Raw genomic sequence first — 21,214 nt, forward strand, 5'->3', positions numbered from 1 at the left:
TAATATTGTCGACTTGGCCCCTATCTCAGCTCATCTGCTGTTGAAACACTCATTCATGCCTTTGTTACCTCTAGACTGGACTATTCCAACACACTCCTGGCTTGTCTCTGACGTTGCACCCTCTTGAGGTCATCCAAAATACTGCTGCCTGTGTCTCGATTTGCAGTAAGTCCCGTTCAGCTATCACCCTTGTATCCACTGAGCTCCATTGGCTCCTGGTCAAACAATGTCTTGATTTTAAAATTCTCATCCTTGTTTTCAAATCCTATCATGCCCTTGCCCCTCCCTATCTCCCTGATCTCCTCCAACCTCTCAACCCGCCGAGATATCGCACTCCTCTAATTCTGGCCTCTTGTGTATTCCCAATCATAATGGTTCCACCATTGGTAGGCCAGCTTTCAGTTGCTTAGGCCCCAAGCTCTGGAATTTCCTCTCTACATCCCTCCGCCTCTCTACCTTGTTTTCTTCCTTTAAGACACTTCTTAAAACCTACCTCCATGACTGAGCTTTTGGTCATCTGACCTAATATCTCCTTTTGTGGCTCGGTGTCACACTTTTTGTTTTATAATGCTCCTGTGAAGCACCTTGGGATGTTTCATTACCTTAAAGGTACTATGTAAATAGAAGTTATTGTGGCTGATAGATTTTTGCTAGCCAAGGGTATTGAGGGATATGGGACAAAGGTGGGTATATTGGTGTTGGGTCACAGATGAGCCATGATCTTATTGAATGGCAGAAGAGGTTCAAAGGGCTAAATAGTCTAAACTTCCTATGTTCAATTTATTTCTTTTTGTTTTGGTTACCTAGAAAGCACACCTTTCTTCAAGTTCCTGTGGTACCAAGGAGCCACTTACAGATCATGGATGAACGGATAACTAACCAGGAAAGGACTACTGCAATACTTCTGGAGCAGGCTTTTCAGATAAAAGAAGATATCATTACCCACTTGAGAGGAAACCAAGGCAACTACCCAGTAGAGAAAGTATCCCCACAGCTGCTGGAAAACCACATACAAGTTATAACTAGCATTCTCAAACAACTAAGTACTGACATAGAGGTAATTTTTGTTTTGTTTTGCTAAATACAATGAGCAGGGAGATTGCTGTTCTTAATATCATATGGAAGTTGTACGAGTGAGGCTGCCTCAAGTGTGGTTTTTGAGTCAGAAAAAAAACAAGAGAACTCCGACTGAGATCCATTTCACTCAGTACCACATATTTCACTCAGTACCACATATGTTCAATCTACTTAACTGCCACAAGTCTGCCACCTACAGACTGATATGCAGTGTTTTACAGTGAATCACATCAGCTTCCTCACAGCATCAGTAAGTTCCTCAAGCAAATTGTTCCCAGTGATATAATCAGTATTAATCTGGTATATATTAAAATTGATCTGGGTAATTTTAATTTTTTTCACTGGGAGAGAAAAGATGGATCATAGTGAACTGACAATCCCATTATGAAAAGAAAATTGAGGACAGTGCATAATTGGCTGCTGATTTGTTATAGAACAATACCTTGGTAAAGGTAAACAGATTTTCTTTTCCTTTGTATGGTTTAATTCATTTTTTTCACGCGAGTTACATTGAATACACTAATTTTTCCTCAAGTTGTCAAAATTGCCATAGATATATTAGCACACACTGGAACATAAAAACCTCCATAAACAATTAAGGCCTAATGAAAGTGCTGAATTGATTAACTATTCTTTTATCAAGTCCCTCTTTATGCATGAAAACTAAAGTTTGAAGCACACTATGCCACTGCTGCTGGGTGGCATGAGTTAAAACCAACTCTTTCGTCTTTTCTGAAACCATTCGAGGTATGGTACATCTGATTTTTTTCCTCCATCCTTTAAGGAGGTGTTTTTTAAAAATGTATCCTTTCATGGGATGTGGGTGTTGCTGGCTAGGCTAGAATTTGTTACCCATCCCTAATTGTCCTTCAGAAGGTGGTGGTGAGTTGCCTTCTTGAACCTGTTACGATCAGGTGACAAGAGTGTTATGATCCTAACTGATGTTAGTACTGGACAAGCCAGATCTCGGGGTGGAACCCGGCTTGAGAGATCCTAACTTTTACTTGTTTAGATACGTGGAGAGTGGCTACTAAATAGAGTCACAGGAGTCAGCTGATGAACTTTTAACAAAAGAATAAAACTTTTATTAAACAAGAAAAGGTGAACCATGTTACAATACTCCTTCACCCACAACTATACCTTTACAGATATATAAAGATTTGTAAGAAAAACACAAGTTACAAAAGCTATCTTATACTTTAATGTTCACAATAAGTACACCATCCATGTAAACCAATAGGCGACCTGTGCTCAGACCCACCATGCTCTTAAACAAAGTGACAGATGCCACCTGAAACAGATGCTATGGATCCCTTGTCAACTCCCCCAAGATGTTTGTTATACTGTGAGCCAACCGGTCTCACTGAACTCTGTCTTTTACATGAGGGTTCCCAATCTCCACTCTCGAAGAACTCTCTCTGGAATCTTCTCCCAAAACAACATTTTCTCTCAGATGCCTTCCACAAGGGTCCACCTCCAGGGTTTTGAACTCTCCTTCCAATATTCCTCTACCCTGGATTGCCACGTGCATTCAAACTTCCTTCTGTGCACTCTCTCTCAAATGCTCAGCTGTGCCAAGAGAACACCACTATTTCACATGGCCATAGTAAAGAGTTACAGACCTTCAGCTGTCTCCTTGGATCTTCTGATGCCTTGCAAGCCTATATTGCTTTAAATCTGCGCCCTGCAGCTTTCTTATCTTTAAGCTTGGAGCTGTCCCCTCTGCTTATTTTCACTTCCACAGAACAGGACCTTTTCCAGATTCCTGTCCTTGTCCTTTGACTTAACTGTCCTCTTGGATCTTCCCTCTTCCACTCCCCTGTATTTGGAGACTTTCTAGCATAGTTTCTGGAACTGCTTCTGCAGTTCCTTCTCCTGTGTCCAACTTCTCTTGGCAACTGGCTTCAACTTTAGTTTGGGACTTGCTTTCTGTCCCCCTGGAATCCTGGCTTCAACTGAACTAAAACTGAACTGAAACTGCTTTTCTAGTTTTCTCTGTCTCTGTGGGTCCCACTCTCTGGACCTCAGTTGCTAGGCAACGGCACAGTTTTTTTTTCTACCTTGTTTGTTTTAACTCCCCATCAAGGGTCACAAAATCTTCATTAAAATACAGATATCTTTTAAAGTGAAACTAAAACTTAATTTTTCCTTAACACACACATACAGAAACATAAATCAAACTTAAACATTAAAGCTAAAACTCTTTCCTAACACATACAAATATAACTTACTTAAGCTATTTCTATTGTGTGACAAGAGGTTGAATGGCTCCCCTCTTTCCCGACTTTGTTTGACTGCAGTACTTTTTAAAAAGTGCTTAACTGTTTACGTGTTGTGACTAAGAGGCACAGACAGGTTTCCTTAAGTCTTTCAAAAAGAAAAGTGGGTTGTATTTATTGTACTTAACCCAGTGTAAGAAAAATAATAAAAATGCTCCAACTTTCACATGCATCACATACTCAAAGTTCACATACATACACCAATGAGTTAGAGTAGGATGATAAATTAAGTGATACTTTAAAGCCCAATAAAGATTAAAATGATACAGCTCTCATAGGTTGATGACTTGGGTTGGATGCAAGCTGGGCTCGGTGGTCCTGCTGGTTTCATTGTTGAGGTGGTTTAAAAATGTAAATAGGCAATTTATCTGTTCGTCCAGAGACCACAGCTGCTGGGTTGAGTTCATTTTAAAATGTCTGTCTATGGCACATGGATAGTCAAACAGCAGATAGGGTTCAAGCTTGCAAAATGGGTGGAAAGAGTGAACAAGGCCCACACAGGGGTCTTGCCATTTCAGTCTCTTTTCTGCTTCTATATATGGTCTGGAGAAAATAGTTCCTTAAACACAAAAATAGTTAGCTGGCTTGTCACATGATCCTCTCTCTCTCCAACTGACCACTAAATCAAATATGGTCATGGATGGCATATTCCCGGTGGATGGTTTCGATTTGATTAGATAATGGCGAGGGTGGATTCCTTTCTTGGCCAGAGTTCATTGCCTGAGGTGATTACTTCTAATGCGTGTTCCCCACCCAGGTGATTGTCGGGATGTTCTGTGATGGGTTAGGAGATGATCCTAGTCGTACTCCTTCAAGATAATTGTCTCTCTTGGGGTTTACCAGAGAGGTTGGCTCCACTTAATGGATTTTGATTTTATTGTGTACAGTGATGCAAATTTTCAGCCATCTTAGAAGCTGCCATTTCAAGTCACTGCAATGTGGCTTCAGTCTTTTTAAAATCTAATGGTTTCCAGCCTGTAAATTCATAAACTCTTTTTTTATTAAGCATGGCCTCGTAACACCTCCCCGCCGTATGGAATGAAATGCTGCTTTACTGGCATTTCATTACAATGCTGTTCCAAAAGATGGAATAAACAAGACATTCATCTTCAAACATTCACTTATCAATCTTACACTGCCACAGTAATGCTTCAAGTTCCAAATTTCTCATCACCCTCTTTGGATGAAGCACAATTACGATTAAATCTCTTTTGATGTTGGCGTCTGGCTTAAGGATGATGTTTTGGTAACCTGATGCCTTGCGGCCTTGTTTTCCTTCTAAGTCCCTGTTAAGTATCGTCTAGTGTGTTTGGATTTTCACTAATATCTGGTGGCAGTGCTCTGGGTGTTTTTATGCCAATAGACATGCAGGGCGGAATCATCCTGGATTTGCACTAAGTGCGGTAATGTGGGAAAAAGGATGTTTTTCCGTTGGCCACAATGCTGGCTTTTCACGCTGTATAGTCCCAAACCCGCCATGTCAATTATGCATTCCTGGGAAGCACACAGTTTCTATGGCGGGTGGGCTGTCATTTGCTCGCCACACCATCACCTCACTGCATCATCACGCCGGGCGCCATGTTTAAAGTCCATCCGCGCGCACGTATCTCGGTGCTTCCAGCCCACAATTGCTGCAAAGAAGACATAGCCCTGAAAGGCAAAAAGACTGCAGCCCCCAGGTTCAATGACCTGTCCCTCGAGTGCCTTTTGCACACTGGAGGCTCGCCGTGATGTCCTCTGCCTCCTCTCTGGCCACAGGATGGGCAGTGACATCACAAATCCATCTTGGGAGGTGGTGGCAGCGGTGGTCAGCGCCAATGCCCTGCAAAAGAGGACAGTCGCCCAGTGCTGCAAGAGGACGAATGATCTCCGTTCTGCCAGGGTAAGTCACTCTTATCATCACACACAACTCTCAAACCCGTCACACATCCTCAGGGCCCTCACTCACTGCCGGTTCAAGGGATATCACCATTCACTCTCTCACACTCACCGTCATTGTCCTCATCCTGTCCATGGGACCACTCACCACCCAGACATGCCAGGCATACTTATCACCTGGTCTGGCAGGCTTCCTGCTTACAATCTCTCCATCTCTATTTATGCAGGACAAGCTGGCACACAACAAGAGGGAGAGGTCGCATACAGGCAGAGGGATGCCTGAAATCAATGTCCTCACGGACTTTGAAAATAGAGCCATCCAGCTGGCCGGTGAGGATCTGGACCGGTCCTGTGCTGACGGTGGGGTCGGTGGTGCTCAAGCAAATGAGGATCCAGCAGTGCAATAACCATCAGACAACCATGCTGTGAGTGATGTGTCCTGTTTCACAGGCCACCTCCATGCACTAATTATCTCTCCTTGCTTTCACAGGCACATCTAGGAAACAGCCGACGGAGTCCATGACCCAGGGCCTCCAATCAAGCTCCAAGGAAACCTCTGAAGAGGAATCTGAAGGCAGCCTCCTTGAAGTCCCGTCACAGTGCTCACCCACACCCTACACCAGCGCAGAGAGACATTCCTCGGTGGGACCTAGCTTTAGAGTAGCTTCGGGATCACAATCTGGTGAGCACATCGCACTGTCTGATCCACAGTAGGCGGCGGCAGGGACTTCCCAGGTGTCCGACAATCGGAGGACTGCTGGAGGCCAGACATTTGCTGAGTCTGAGTCAGATGACGAGCCTCTAGACTCGGTCATGTCACAGTTGCTGGAGCTGCAAAGGCAAGCTCAGGAACATCAGGAAGGGATGTCTGCTGCACTCCTCAGATTGCAAGGCACGATGGAGGCGTCCGTCCATCTTCAGTCTGAGGTGTTAGTGCCAGCATGACAACGCACCGAGGTCCACACTGGTAGGATGGTGGCTGCTATGGAGACCTTGGTCCAGGACATTGTTCCTGCACTTTTGCGCGGGCTGAACTCCATCGCTGACACCATAGTTGACCTCAAACAGTGTGTATGCGAGAGGGGTGCGGCCAGGGGCTCTTGGGAGGAGGATCAGCAGGTGCACACCCTGGGGCCATCCACCCAGGTGACTCTGGGAGTGTCCAGCCTATCCAGATCCCCACTTCCTGTGACCCCAGCAGCTCCAGCTCCACAAGTCTAGGAGGGTGCAGCTGCCACACAGCAGGACCCCGAAAGCAGGCTGGGGCCCTCCAGGTCTCGGCCCTCCAGAGAAAGCCCGTTAAGGTCATCACCGCAGTCAGTAGGCTGCCTCCACCTCCACTGTGGATGTCCGGGGAGCACCAAGACATAGTGGCAGGGTTAGGAAGGTTAAGAAAATGTAATTTCACAGCCTGGGCACATAATGTACATAATGTTTACTATAGTCAATAAATTCTCAACAATGTCTCCCTGCCTATGACTCCTTGTGGTGATGAGCAGTCTTCATGTCACTCAGATGTGAAACCTTTCTACGCAAGATAAAGGCAGGTGTCTCAGTCCAGGGCCTCTTGCTTGTGCTTTGTGCAGCCATCAGACCAAAGTGATGGTTCAGCATCATGCTCCCTGGACATATTACTGATGCCTGCACCTCGATGGTGCTATCATTGCTGCCAGAATATTGTGGGCAGCTATTACAGAAAACCGTCATTCCCTCTGTGTGCTCTCAGCACCTTTAAGGTGGGGCTGGCCTCCATCTCTTCAGCATTTTTGACCAGTGACGCTGTACTGCTGAAGAGGTCAGGTACTGAAGGCGGACAAAGGATCAGATACTTTTAAAGTTTTATGGCTGTATCTCCATGATATGACCCTGATCACAGAGCACGAGTGAGCTGCCCTTGGACAGACAGGAGTCAAACATTCTCGGAGGCTATGTGAAGATTTATGGAGTGATCTCACTGCATCTCGTCATCATCCTCCTGCAATCAAGCAACTATTAAGGCCTCCAATGTGTCTCCATGACAGGAGCATTCTCATAGAGGGTGTTTGCGCTGCCATATGCCAGACTGGAGTCAAATATTCATAGATCCAATGTAAGGATCTTATGGTGTCTCCTCACTGCATGTCGTCATCATTTTCCACAAATCTAGCAGTTATGAGGGCTTCCCGAGCGAGCCTGCCTTGTCTAGACAGTGTGAGGGCCTCATCGACATCATTGTTGCCTTCGAGGACCTCCATGCTCTCATGACCGTTGACATCCTCCTCCTCATCGGAGACCTCAAGCTCCTGCATCTCCTCCTCAGCTAGCTCCTCTCCCTGTTGCAGTGCCAGGTTGTAAAGGGCACAGCAGGTGACGGCGATGTGTGACACCCTCTGTGGCCTACATTGCAGGGCTCCGCCAGACCGGTCTAGGCACCGGAACCTCATTTGAAGCATCCTGATGTTTTGCTCCACCAAGCAATGAGTTGCAGCATGATCCTCTTTATACCTTCGATCTGCTGCAGTCTGAGGCTGCTGCATGGGCATCATTAGTCATGTCCTCTGCGGGTAGCTCTTGTACCCGAGGAACCATCCTTGCAACCTCTGTGGGCCCTGGAGGATGTCGGGGATCTGTGACCGACTGAGAATATAGGAGTCGTGCACACTCCCTGGAAACCGTGCGCAGACCTGCAGGATGCATTTGTGGTGGTTGCACACCAGCTGCACATTCAGCTAATGAAATCTCTTGTGGTTGACATAGTTGACCACTTGTTGCAACGGAGATCTGAGCACCACAAGAGTGCAGTCGATCACACCCTGCATCTGTGGGAAACTCGATATCTGGGCAAATCCCATCGCTCTTGCAACCTGGCTCTCCTGGTCCTGGATGAAATGCACAAAGTTGTGTGCCTTCACGATGGTGGCATCTGTGACCTCATGGATGCAATTTTGGGTGGAGGCTTGTGATATCCCACAGAGCTCACCTATGGAGCCCTGAAAGAAGTGAATGGCGTAGAAATTGAGCACCGCTGTCACTTTCACAGCCACTGGTAGTGGATGCCCTCCATGTCCACGTGGCCCCAAATCCTGCAGTAACTGGCAGGTGTGACTGACCAGTTCCCTAGGCATGCGCAGTCTTCATCGACACTGGTTCTTGGTCATCTGCAGGAATGGAAGGCAGCATTTATAGACCCTGGGTCTGTCTAGGCACCGATCAGCAACAGCTCGCTGTGGCTCTTTGGTGGCATATGCAGGAGCCCCATCTGCCCCTTCTTCCAGAGGGTGCTGCTTCTCCCTATGTGTAGCTAGTCACCTCAGTCGCTCTCTTCTCCATTGACTTCGCTCTCTGTACACCGCGAGGCATACAGCTAGTTCACCAGGCTCCACGTTCCTGATGTTGTACTCCTGCAGGATAAAAGAGAGAGATGAGTGTGTTTGCACGGGTATACTAAGAACCTGTCTTGGTTAAGTCTGAAGGTCCCTTAATGCATCCCGGATGATGACATTGCAAGGGGCTGTGAGCGCCTCCACCAGTAACTGCTCTATAGCCAGCTTTAGCAAGGAGGTTATACAATGTGCCCAGTTGTCCAATTGTTCTGCAGTCCACTAAAATACTCATTAGTTTGCAGGCTGTTTCCGAAGGGTGAAAAGCTCTGGAGCACTTGGTGGCACTTTGATGCCTCTACGTTGTTTGAGTGGGCAGATAAGCTAGAAGCTCGACTCCAACATATCATCGTGCCTATGCCTGAACTTTCTCGGCTGCAAAGGAAAGGTCACTTTATACAAAGTGTCCCCGATGTGTGGCCACTTCCCTTACCCACCCCCCACCCGCATGTGCTTGTATGCTACCTTCAACTGCAGGACAGCCTTTGCACCGCCGCCCCCCCCCCCCCCCGGCCCTCAAAGTCACCCCAACCTTGAAATCCAACAGGCGACCCTCATGAGCACTCTGCAACATCACTGTGCACTCACCTCCAAGTTACCCTCAAAGTGCCAAGTGCATGCCTTTTATAAACTGTTGTGAAACACATGGGTGGACAATCTAGCAGGGGTTGGAGGGATGAGTCCAGCGGGCTAACCTTATAGTGATATGCTGATGTATTACAATGAGGTTCCCGAAGTCCAATGGCGGGAAATGCTGAGCAGACAAACGCAAACTGGTTTCACAACGTTGTGAAACTGATTTTAGGCCTTCTCACCATATTGTTCGCTAACGCCACCAAACGTGCCCAACGCTAGTGGGTACGGATAATTCCGCCCACAGTCTTCAGTGAGCTTTGAGTTTAGTGAAATCTCAAGTTCAGTACCTGAGTTTTTCAGGGGGTTGAATTTCATAGGCTGCTGTAGAGCAAGTTTTAAAATGCAGATTTCTCTGACTGCATTGCCTCTAAATTTCTTCACCTCTTGCTGTTTCTGCAACTCATAGGTTTAATTGTTTAATAGATACACTGATACATCTTATTTCTGGGGTGACAGTGGTGATAGCTTTTTCTTGAATCCTTGTGAGGCGTCTGGGTTCATCCTGCACTTTGCCTTTAGCGTGTTCTAAAACTGAATTGCTGGATGTAGTTATATTTGAATTTAGAACCCAACCATTTGATTCTCCAGTGGGTAATTTCACACTGATTTCACTTGTATTTCTTTTGTAGCTTCCACAAGTATTGTTTGTTTTAGGGTGTATTACTCTCCCTTTTTCCCTTATCTTGGGAATGGGTTTCGCCCCAGTCTGTCCCATGTCCTCTGGGAAACCACTGCCTGCAGGCAGCTGTCCAGCTTCCGCTACACTCTGCTGTGGCACTTCATCCATAAGAAACATAAGAAATAGGAGCAGGAGTAGGCCAATTGACCCCTCAAGCCTGCCCCAGCATTCAATAAGATCATGGCTGATCTGCCCCAGGCCTAAACTCCTCTTTTGTGCCAGCTCCTCATAGCCCTCAACTCCCTGATATTTCAAAAATTTATCTACCTCTTTAAATACTTTCAGTGATCTAGCCTCCACAACTCTCTGGGGTAAAGAGTTCCAGACATTTACTACCCTCTGAGAGAAGAAATTCCTTTGCACCTCAGTTTCAAATGAGTGTCCCCTTATTCTGTAACTATGAACCCTAGTTCGAGATTCCTCTACTGGTGGAAACATTTTAACGTCTACCCTGTCAAGGCCCTTCAGAATCTTGTACGTTTCAATAAGATCACCCCTCTTTCTTTTAAACTCTAATGAATAAAGGCCTAACCTGTTTAGCTGTTCTTGATAAGTCAACCCCTTCATCCCAGGAATCAGCCAAGTGAATCTCTTTTGAACTGCCTCCAATGCCAGTATATCCTTTCTTAACTACGGTGAACAAAGTTGTACACAGTACTCCAGATGTGGCCTCACCAACACCCTGTACAGCTGTGACAAGACTTCCCTATTTTTAAACTCCAACCCCCTAGCAATACAGGCCAAAATTCCATTTGCTGCCTTAATTACTTGCTGCACCTGCATACTAACTTTGTGTTTCATGCACAAGAACATCCAGATCTCTCTGTGCTGCACTATTTTGGAGTCTCTTTCCATTTAAATAATAGTCTGCTTTTTGATTCTTCCTACCAAAATGCATGACCTCACTTTCCTACATTAAACTCCATCTGCCAAGTTTTTGCCCACTCACTCAGCCTATCTATATCCTCTTGCAAATTCCTTATGTCCTCATCACAACATGCCCTCCCACCTATTTTTGTATTGTCAGCAAATTTGGATACATTACACTCTGCCTATCTCCTCCAAGTCATTAGTATAGATAGTAAATAATTGAGGCCATAGGACTGATCCTTATGGCACTCCACTAGTTATGTCTTTCCAACCTGAAAAAGACCCATTAATCCTGACTCTCTATCTTCTGTGTTAACCAATCCTCAATCCATGCTAACACATTACCCTCAATACCATGAGCTCCTGCCTTATGCAAGAACCTTTTATGTGGCACCTTATCGAATACCTTCTGGAAATCCAAATACATTACGTCTGCTGGTTCCCCCTTTTCAACTCTGCTTGTTATATCCTCAAAGACCTCTAGCAAATTTGTCAAACATGATTTCCCTTTCACAAAACCATGTTGACTCTGATTGCATTAAGCTTTCCTAAATGTCCTGCTATTTCTTCCTTAATAATGGACTCTTTCCCAACGACAGATGTTAGGCTGACTGGCCTATAGTTTCCTGCTTTTTGTCTCCCTTCCTTCTTGAACAGGGGTGTCACATTAGTGGTTTTATGATCTGCTGGGATCCTCCTGGAATCCAGTGAGTTCTGGAATATTTTGACCAATGCATCCACTATCTCTGCAGCTACTTCCTTTAAAACACTTGATGCAGACCATCAGGTCCTGGGGACTTGTCTGTCTTTAGTCCCATTAGTTTGTCAAATACTTCGTCCTTCATGATAGAGACTGTTACAAGATCGTTCCTCCCATTAGCTGCTCGCTCATCTGCTATCTTATGTTACAGCGCTTTTATTTTCCTGTGGCTCTATTTTGGCCTCTTTAAATTTCACAGGCTATATCCTGGCCTCTTCAAATTCAATTGGCTTTCCTGTAGCCTCCTTAACCTTTCCTGACTCTATTGCCTCCTGTGGGATCTTTGGGACCCTCTAGGCTCTCTGACCCTGTGCAGAATTTTGCTTGTTTCCCTCAGTCTTTCCAGTCTCCATGGACTGCACCGATAATACCCCAAAGTAATTTCTTTTTAAAAAAGCATGGCTTCATAACAAACCACAACAAGTGCTGTTGATACACCCACAGTGCTGTTAGGAAGAGAGTTCCAGGATTTTGACCCAGTGACAGTGAAAGAACAGCGATATAGTTACAAATCGGGCTGGTGTATGGCTTAGAAGGGGATCTTGCACCTGGTGGTGTTCCCATGATCTGCAGCCCTTGTCCTTCTAGGTGTGGCTTTCATGGATTTGGAATGTGCTTCCATCGCCTTTTCAGGAAGAGAATTCCAAAGACTCTCAATGCTCTAAAGAAAACATTTCTCATCTCTGTCTTAAATGGGCAGCTCCTTATTTTTAAACAGTGACCCCCTAGTTCTAGATTCTCCCACAAGAGGAAACACCATTTTCACATCCACCCTGTCAAATCCCCTCAGGATCTTATATGTTTCAATCAAGTTGCCTCTTACTCTTCTAAACTCCAGTGGATTGAAGCCGAGCCTATCCAGCCTTTCCTCATAAGACAACCTGCCCATTCCAAGTATTAGTCTAGTCAACCTTCTCTGAACTGCTTCCAATGCATTTACATCCTTCCTTAAAAAAGGAGACTAATATTTTACACAGTATTCCAGATGTCATCTCACCAATGCCCTGTATAACTGAAGCATACCTCCCTACTCTTATATTCAATTCCTCTCACAATGAATGATAACATCTATCAGCTTTGCTAATTACTTGCTGTACCCGCATACTAACCTTTTGTGATTCATGAGGACACCCAGATCCCCCTGTATCTCGGAGCTCTGCAATCTCTCACCATTTAGATAATATGCTTTTTAATTTCCACAATAATCTTTGAATGGCCCCTTATCAAATGCCTTCTGAAAATCTAAATACAGGACACCCAGTAGTTCCTTTATCCATAGCATCTGTTACTTCTTTAAAATCCTCCAATAAATTGGAGTAGTGTTGTAGCTTCACCAGATTGACACCTCATTTTTAGGTATGCCTGGTGCTGCTCCTAGCATGCCCTCCTGCACTCTTTATTGAATCAGAGTTGATCCCCCAGCTTGATGGTAATAGTCGAGTGGGGAATATGCCAGGCCATGAGGTTATAGATTGTGATTGAATATAATTCTGCTGTTGCTGATGGCCCACAATGCCTCACGGATGCCCAGTCTTGAGTTGCTAGATCTGTTCAAAATCTAACCGAAAAAGCATGGTGGTAGTTTCACACAACACAATGGAGAGTATCCTTAATGTGAAGATGGGATGACTTCTCCACATGGACTGTGTAGTGGTCACTCCTGCCAATACTGTCATTAACAGGTGCATCTGTGATAGATAGATTGGTGAGTAGATTTTTCATTTTTGTTGGTTCCCTCACCACCTGCTGCAGACCCAGTCCAGCAGATATGCCCTTCAGGACTTGGCCAGCTTGGTCAGTGCTTGTGCTACCAAGCCACTCTTGGCGATGGAGATAAAAGTCCCCCACCCAGACTACATTCTGTGCCCCAGTCCAGAGTCGATGTTGAGGACTCCTGGGGCAACTCCAGCCTGACTGTATACCATTGTGCTGCCACCTCTGATGGTCCATCTTGCGAGTGCAACAGGACATACTCAGGGATGGTGATGGTGTCTGGGCCATTGTCTGTAAGGTATGATTTTGAGGGTATGACTACGTCAGGCTGTTGTTTGACTAGTTAGTAGGACAGGCTTCCCAATTTTGGCAGAAACTCCCAGCTATTAGTAAGGAAGACTTGTTAGTAAGGGTGTGACTTTGTCATTTCCGCTGCCTAGGTCGATGCCAGGTGATCCATCTGGTTTCATTCTTTTTTGCCTTTTCTGTAGCAGTTTGGTCAACTGAGTGGCTTGCTAGGCCATTTCAGAAGGCAGTTAAAACCACATTTCTGTGGGTCTGGAGTCAGATGTAGGTCAAACCAGGTAAGGATGGCAGATTTCCTTCTTTAAAGGACATTAGTGAACCAGATGGGTCTGAACGACAATCCATGGTAGTTTCATGGTCACCATTATCGGGACTAGCAATTAATTCCAGATATATTAATTGATTGAATTTAAATTCCACCAGATGCCATGGTGGGAGTTGAATCTGTGTCCCCAATGCATTAGCTTGGGCCTCTGGATTACTAGCTCAGTGACATTACCACTATGCTACCACTTCCACTAGCTCAATTTCCCCTTGAAGTCTCCTTCTAGAATATTTTTAAATAACATCAAAAACTTAGTATTAATCAATTGATGTATTGGGTTTACACACTATTCTCTCACTTCTGGATCTGAATTTGAATGCAGAATATAACTGATATTATGCACTCCTTTCCCTATGATTCCAAATGTTCTATGTGAAATTAATCTGGGGTAGTTCCAAAATTGTTTCCTGATGGTTGTAAGCCTATATCACAGAACAATCAAGTGTTATTTAGGAATTAGAAAGGTCCAGTGTAATACTGGTGCAGCTGAGGGGCTATTCAGCATTGTGGACACATGCTGAAGCAGCATTGAGGCAACACAATATGCACTTAAACTTTTTTTTATTTCATCTGGAAATGCTTGATGACAAAAAAAAGAAAATCCATGCATAACCCCTTCTTTACCTTCCAAAAAAAACTTCCCCTCAAAAAAAAGAAATGCAATATTTAGTCATTTCCTTTGAAGATGTTAAACACAGCCATTTATAACAAATCATGTGATGTTCTCCTAGGTTCTGGAAGAACAGATCAGAACAAGAGATGGTGTGACTGCAGGAACTAGCTTTGCAGTTCAGAGCCTGGACCACAAGCAATTGGCTGGTATAGGGGACCTCCGTGGAAGAGTTGCCAGGTACTAGGAACACAGCACAAAATGGCAGGGCAACACATAAATGTTAAAACAGAAACACTCCACCTGACCTGAGGCAAAGATCTCACATTCATACCACTTGTTTTGCAAGGATTTTGTAAGACTATCCTTGAAGGTCTCGTCAGAATCCTGACAACTTATCATTTCCTGGCCTGCACAAATACAGAGATTGAAATCGGATATGGGTGGGAATGCAAAGCAGGTGAAATAGCATCTGTCAACATCGTTGTATGCCTGTCTGATATTCAGTTCAACAGATTTGAATGTCGGCTGCATCAGACAGCAAAGACAATTCCGCCTGTTTCGTATCCCTGCCCATATCCAATTTCACCCCCAATGGGTTATCTCAGAAATATTCTTCATGCATTTTATGATAATTAGACACAATGAGAAATAAAAGCACCTTGGGGCTAAAATCCTGTGGACAACAACGTGGCCAGGACCATTTTCCAATCCACACGACAATGAGTTTGTATTTGAAGTTATATTTAATGTTTATTTTAATTTATCTAAAGTGTGATATAAATAAGATATGGGAGATTTGAATTAAATCTTGTTCATAGTATGTACCATAACTTATTACTCAGGTCAGGCTGCATGTGAGATATTGACAGTATACTTGTCAGTGTGTCAGTATGTGAATTGACAGTGTACTTGTCTGCAACTATGATGCTACAGGCAAAGGCTGAGCTGTGATTTGCTGCACAATTTTTGACAAACAAGGTTTCAAATTGCACAAATTCCATGTTAAAACTTACTAAGAAGGGGTGAAAATGTTAAGAGCACCAGAAGAATAAAAACTATTGTCTGTACAATATCCATAAAATGTTCCAGTGTTGAGTTTCAAATAACTGAGGATACTGAATAGGCTCTGCTTGGTGAGGTTTTACATTTTCAGTTTTTACCAAACATTAGCTGATAATAAAAACAGAAAATGCTGGAAAAACGCAGCAGGTCTGACAGCATCTGTGGAGAGAGAAACGGAGTTAACGTTTCCAGTCTGTATGACTCTTCTTCAGAGTGGATAATTAGCTGATAATATCTGAAGTGATCTATTTGTGCAAAAGCTGCCAGAATTATCAATTGTTCAATTTCCTGAAATTTCATGCTTTTTTTGAGTTAATGGGAAGTGAATCCTTGCATCTCTTTCAGTTACTCAGACAGCAGCTGGTGCTATATCTATAATCCTTTGTGTCATCTCTGGTACACACACCATTAAGTGTTAAGTCATGCAACTAAGAAGTATTTTCTTTATTTATTTTTATTGCCTTTATACCAGCTGACTCATCATTTCCTTGATGCAATTCATGGTCAGTCCACAGTCCCTTCTCTTTCTGTTTTCCTACTTTTCACAGTTGTCTTATTGTCTTTGTCTTCCTGAATGTTGTAGTATTGAGGTGTCTTCTAATGCAAGACCAGCTAATTTGAAAGATAACCTCTTAAAGATTGAAGGGGCAGGTTTGCCTGTGCCTGGGAGAATAAAATTACCCAAGTGCAGAGTATGGGAGGAAAACTGGATAGGGAGAATCAGACATTCATAAGGGAGTCTGCCTAATTTTCTGTCCATTAACTTAACGAGATGGCTTTATAATGTTGTTTTCCAATACAAGGTGTGATGCCAGTATCTCCAAGCTTGCTGGGGATGTCAGTGTAACCAGGAATGAGATTCAAAAAGTAAAGAAAGAAGTTCAAGTTACTAAGTCTTCCCTCGAAGTGCAAATGAAAGAATTGGAAATTAAGGCTGGTAAAACATTTTTCCCATTAAATTATGTGAATGGAGTTCTTGATATAAATGCAAGTTGTTGGTGGTGTTGAAATCTTTATAATCAAATGGGGAGGAAACTTTCCTTGGTCATTTATAAATAGAGATGTATTCTGTTAGGGTGGAAAACTGTTTCTGAAGAAAAATATAATTATATTCAGCAAAATGTTGATTTTGCTAGCGCATAGAAATATTGTAATTTGAGTAATCATTTTTATAACAGGTGATACAACTTCTGAGCAAAGTAGATAGCTCTAAATGTGAGTACAATACAAACTTTAAGACTACAAGAGGAGAGCTACAACATGAACTTCAACATCTAGATTTCAAGTAAGAACTTTTTATAATGTGTAGAATGTAAATTGATCCAGGTTTCCAGTGTTTATTATTACATTTATTCTGGTGAATTATTATATCTGCATTTTTTAAGATGTAACAAGGTATTTGGGAATGAGATGGGAACAATTAACACCAAATTGGACTATTAATTTAGAATTACATAGGTTATAGAGCATAGAAACAGGCCATTCAGTCTAACTAGTACATGCCAGCATTTATGTTTCAGTTAAGCATCCTCCTGTCTTTCCTCTTATGCTTATCTAGCCTCTCCTAAAATACATTCATACTATTCACTTCAACCACTCCTTGTGGGTGAAGAAGTTTCTTCTGAATTCCGTATTTGATTTCTTGGTAACAATCTAACATTGATGGCCTCTAGTTTTGCTCTTCCTCGCAAGTGGAAACATCCTTTCTGCCCCCACTCTATCAAAACCTTTCATAATTTAAAAACCTCCATTAGATCTCCCTCAGCTTCCTCTTTTCAAGGGAAAAGAGAGCCAGTTTGTTCATCCTCTCCTAATTGGCATATTCCCGCATTCCCAGTATCATTCTTGTAAATCTAATTTGCACCCTCTCCATGCAGCACCTTGTTGTTTCTATATTATGGCAACTAGAACTGCAGGACTCCAGGTGTGGTCTAACCTAGGTTCAATACAATTTTAACATCTCTCCTTTAATTTTCAATTCTATTACACAGAAATAATCCCAAGTGCTTGCTTTGTTTTATGGCCTTGTTAATCTGTGCCACTGCTTTTAGTGATTTGTGTATTTGCACTCCCAGATCACATTGCTCCTTTACCCCTTTTAGGTTCTTATTTTCTAGGTAATATGCAAACTCCTTACATTTTGGCAGGAAAAATAATACCTTACATTTATCTATGTTGAAATTTATTTACCCATTATTTGTCCATGCCACAAGTTTGCTAGTACCTACTTGTAATTTGTTGCAGTTCTCCTCCATATTGATTATCCTCCACAATTTGGTATTATCTGCAAATTTAGAAATGGTATTTTTGATTCCAAAACCTAAATTGTTAATGTGAATTGTGAACAGCAGTGGTCCCAGGATTGATCCTTGTGGAACACCACTTCCTACCTTTTCCACTCTTAATAAATATCCTTTTCTCCTACCTTCTGCTTTCTGTCTTGAAGCCGGCTAGCTATCCATTTTACTTGTCAACTGAGTCAGAATTCTCTAACCTTATTTATTATTCTATTATGTAGTACCTTACTGAATGCCTTTTGAAAATTTAGATAAATTAGAAGTACTATATTACCCTGTCTACTTTCTCTGTTATCTCTTCAAAAAAAATTCAGAGGTTGGTCAAACAAGATGGAAGATGACAATATATCTTTGTCATGCATGGACTCCTTACTGAAGGGTTACTGCTAAACTGAACAAAATATAACCATATTGAAAATTAATTTTGATATAAAAATACAACACAAGCAAAATTAAATTGAAACACCATCAAGGTTTGTCAACATTTTCTCCCACCCTCATATAATGAAAAGTATCTCTCATTACTCCAAAATGACCTCTTCCTTTTCCTCTAAAATTAGTCATGGTATATTGCTGAGATGATTCTCCATGTACAATCTGCTGTAATGCTTACAAGTTGCAAGGATATTGACACTATGTAAGAATTCCAAGAATCACTACAGAGCCTTAATTCATCTGCTTTATTTTCTAATTCATTGAAACTGTGGTTATTGTGTTGGTAGCATTGCAAACCATTTTTAAAAATGTTATATTAATTTCATTAACATGACATAAATAATTACTAAACATAATTTTCCAGGATTACTACTGCATTGACTGAGGTGCATGCACAGATACAAAATCAGCAGAAGTGGGCAGAATACAAATTGGACAAAACAGAGAACAAACAAGGACAGAAAGTAGACCACTTCTTACATTTTATGCAAGAGAAAACTGTAAGCACTTTGCTTTATGTTAATTCACGTAGAAAAATGACATGATAAATTACAACATAATGCATATGACAAATGTAACTAATCTACATGTTACAAAACCATTCCATAATTACAGAACAAAAATTTGTACCTTTAACATTGAAAACATCCCAAGGCACTTTAGAGGTTGCAAGGATAAGGTGGGGCAATCTCACAGAGAGATTTCAAGATGAGGATGCAGATTTTAAATTCAACGTGTTAGAAGACAGGGAATCATAAGTGAGTAGGACTTAGTGTAGGAAAGCAAAAGTCAGCTGAGTTTTGGACATATTAGAAATTATGGCGGATAGAGGGAGGTCAGCATGGAAGCGTAGGAAGTAGAAGTAGCCAAAGCTAGATCCTAGGGGTCTCCAGAGTTGAGAGTGGGGTGAGAAAAGAAGCCACTGCTGGATTTGCATTGGCTGTATTTGCACTAGCATAAGCATAAGAAATAGGAACAGGAGTAGACCATTCGGCTCCTCGAGCCTGCTCCGCTATTCAATAAGATCATGGCTGATTTTCATGTGTTTTGACTTCCATATTTCCATCTACCCCCGATAACCTAACAAGAATCTATCTACATCTGTCTTAAAAATATTCAATGACCCCGCCTCTACTGCCTTCTGAGGCAGAGAACTCCAAAGTTGCACAACCCTCTGAGAGAAAAAATTTCTCCTCATCTCTGTCCTAAAAGGGCAACCCCTAATTTTAAAACAGTGCCTTCTAGCTCTGGACTCACCCACAAGAGGAGACATCCTTTTTATGTCCACCTTGTCAAGGCTGTTCAGGATCTTGTACACTTCAATCAAATCACCCCTCACTCTTCTAAACTTGAGTGGAAACAAGCCCAGCCTGTCCAACCTTTCCTCATAAGACAACCCACTCATTCCAGGTATCAATCTAGTAAACCTCCTCTGAACCACCTCCAATGCATTTACATCCTTCCTTAAATAAGGAGACCAAAACTGTGCGCACTATTCGCGTTGCGATCTCACCATTGCCCCGTATAACTGAAGCATAACGTCCTTACTTTTATGTTCAATCCCTTGTAATAATTAGCCTTCTTAATTACTTGCTATACCTGCATATTAACTTTTTGTGACTCATGAACACCTAGATCCCTCTGCACTTCAGAATTATGCAGCCGTTCTCCATTTAAATAATATTCTGCTTTTTTTAATCTTCCTGCCAAAGTGAGCAACTTCACGTTTTCCCATATTAAACTCCATTTGCCAGGTCATTGCCCACTCACTCAACCTATCTATATCCATCTGCAACCTCCTTATGTCCTCTTCACAACATACTTTCTGACCTTTCTTTGTGTCATCTGCAAATTTAGCTACCATGCCTTCACTCCCCCCATCTAAGTCATTGACGTAAATCGTAAAAAGTTGTGGCCCCAGCACAGACCCCTGTGGGACTCCACTTGTCACATCCTGCCAATCCGAAAAAGACCCATTTATGCATACTCTCTGCTTTCTGCCAGCCAGCCAATCTTTTTTTTAAATTCATTCATGGGATGTGGGTGTTGCTGGCTAGGCCAGCATTTATTGACCATCCCTAATTGCCCTTGCTCAGAGGACAAAAAAGTGTCAACCACATTGCTGTGGGTCTGGAGTCACAAGTAAGCCAGACCGGGTAAGGAGGGCAGATTTCCTTCCCTAAAGGGCATTAGTGAACCAGATATGTTTTTACAACAATCAACAATGGTTTCATGGTCATCATTTGATGTTTAATTCCAGATTTTTATTGAATTCAAATTCCACGATCCATCATCGGATCAATTCGTGGGATTTGAACCCAGGTCCCCAGAGCATTACTCTTGGTCTCTGGAATATTAGTTCAACAACGATACCACTACGCCACCACCATCTTCTATCCATGCTAATATGTTACCCCCTACACCATGCACTTTTATTTTCTGTAATAACCTTTGATGTGGCACTTATCAAATGCCTTCTGGAAATCCAAGTAGAGTATGTCTACAGGCTCCCATTTATCCACCACGCATGTTACTCCTTCAAAAAATTCCAATAAGTTGGTTAAACATGATCATGCAGAGGAAATCCCAGTGCTGGACAAAGGGATAGGTGATGGAGGATAATGGTGTGGCCAACCACATTAAACACTGGAGAGATCAAGGGGGACAAGAAGGAATAATGCACAGCTGTCACAATCAAAGGCTTTCATTTGTGACTATGCCCAGGATGATCTCAGTGCTGTAGCAGAGTGGTGGCTGAGGTTCAAACAGAGTTTTTGGAAACATAGGCATAGGCTTCGGAGATGTTATGGATCTGATCTTCCAGGCAACTTTTCTTAGTGGACACATTTAACTTTATTTACAAGACAGGAGCAGCAACATGTGTGCATTCAACTCTATAACTAAAGAAGAGCTCTCTCCTAGAGA

The 21,214-nt window shown here is 42.8% G+C and overlaps 1 protein-coding gene across 1 annotated transcript in view; it reads left to right on the forward strand.

The window, feature by feature from the left end:
* The window catches only part of fam81b (family with sequence similarity 81 member B), a 51,114-nt gene that overhangs the window by 19,663 nt on the left and 10,237 nt on the right, over positions 1 to 21,214 (forward strand). Inside the window, exons 2-6 of the mRNA XM_078557782.1 lie at positions 808 to 1,057; positions 14,614 to 14,732; positions 16,361 to 16,490; positions 16,736 to 16,842; positions 18,654 to 18,789. Of these exons, the coding sequence (XP_078413908.1) occupies positions 808 to 1,057; positions 14,614 to 14,732; positions 16,361 to 16,490; positions 16,736 to 16,842; positions 18,654 to 18,789 (742 nt within the window). The remainder of the gene's footprint in view (positions 1 to 807; positions 1,058 to 14,613; positions 14,733 to 16,360; positions 16,491 to 16,735; positions 16,843 to 18,653; positions 18,790 to 21,214) is intronic.

Source organism: Cetorhinus maximus, chromosome 2, assembly GCF_964194155.1.
Source record: "Cetorhinus maximus chromosome 2, sCetMax3.hap1.1, whole genome shotgun sequence".
In the NCBI taxonomy this organism is placed as follows: Eukaryota; Metazoa; Chordata; class Chondrichthyes; order Lamniformes; family Cetorhinidae; genus Cetorhinus; species Cetorhinus maximus.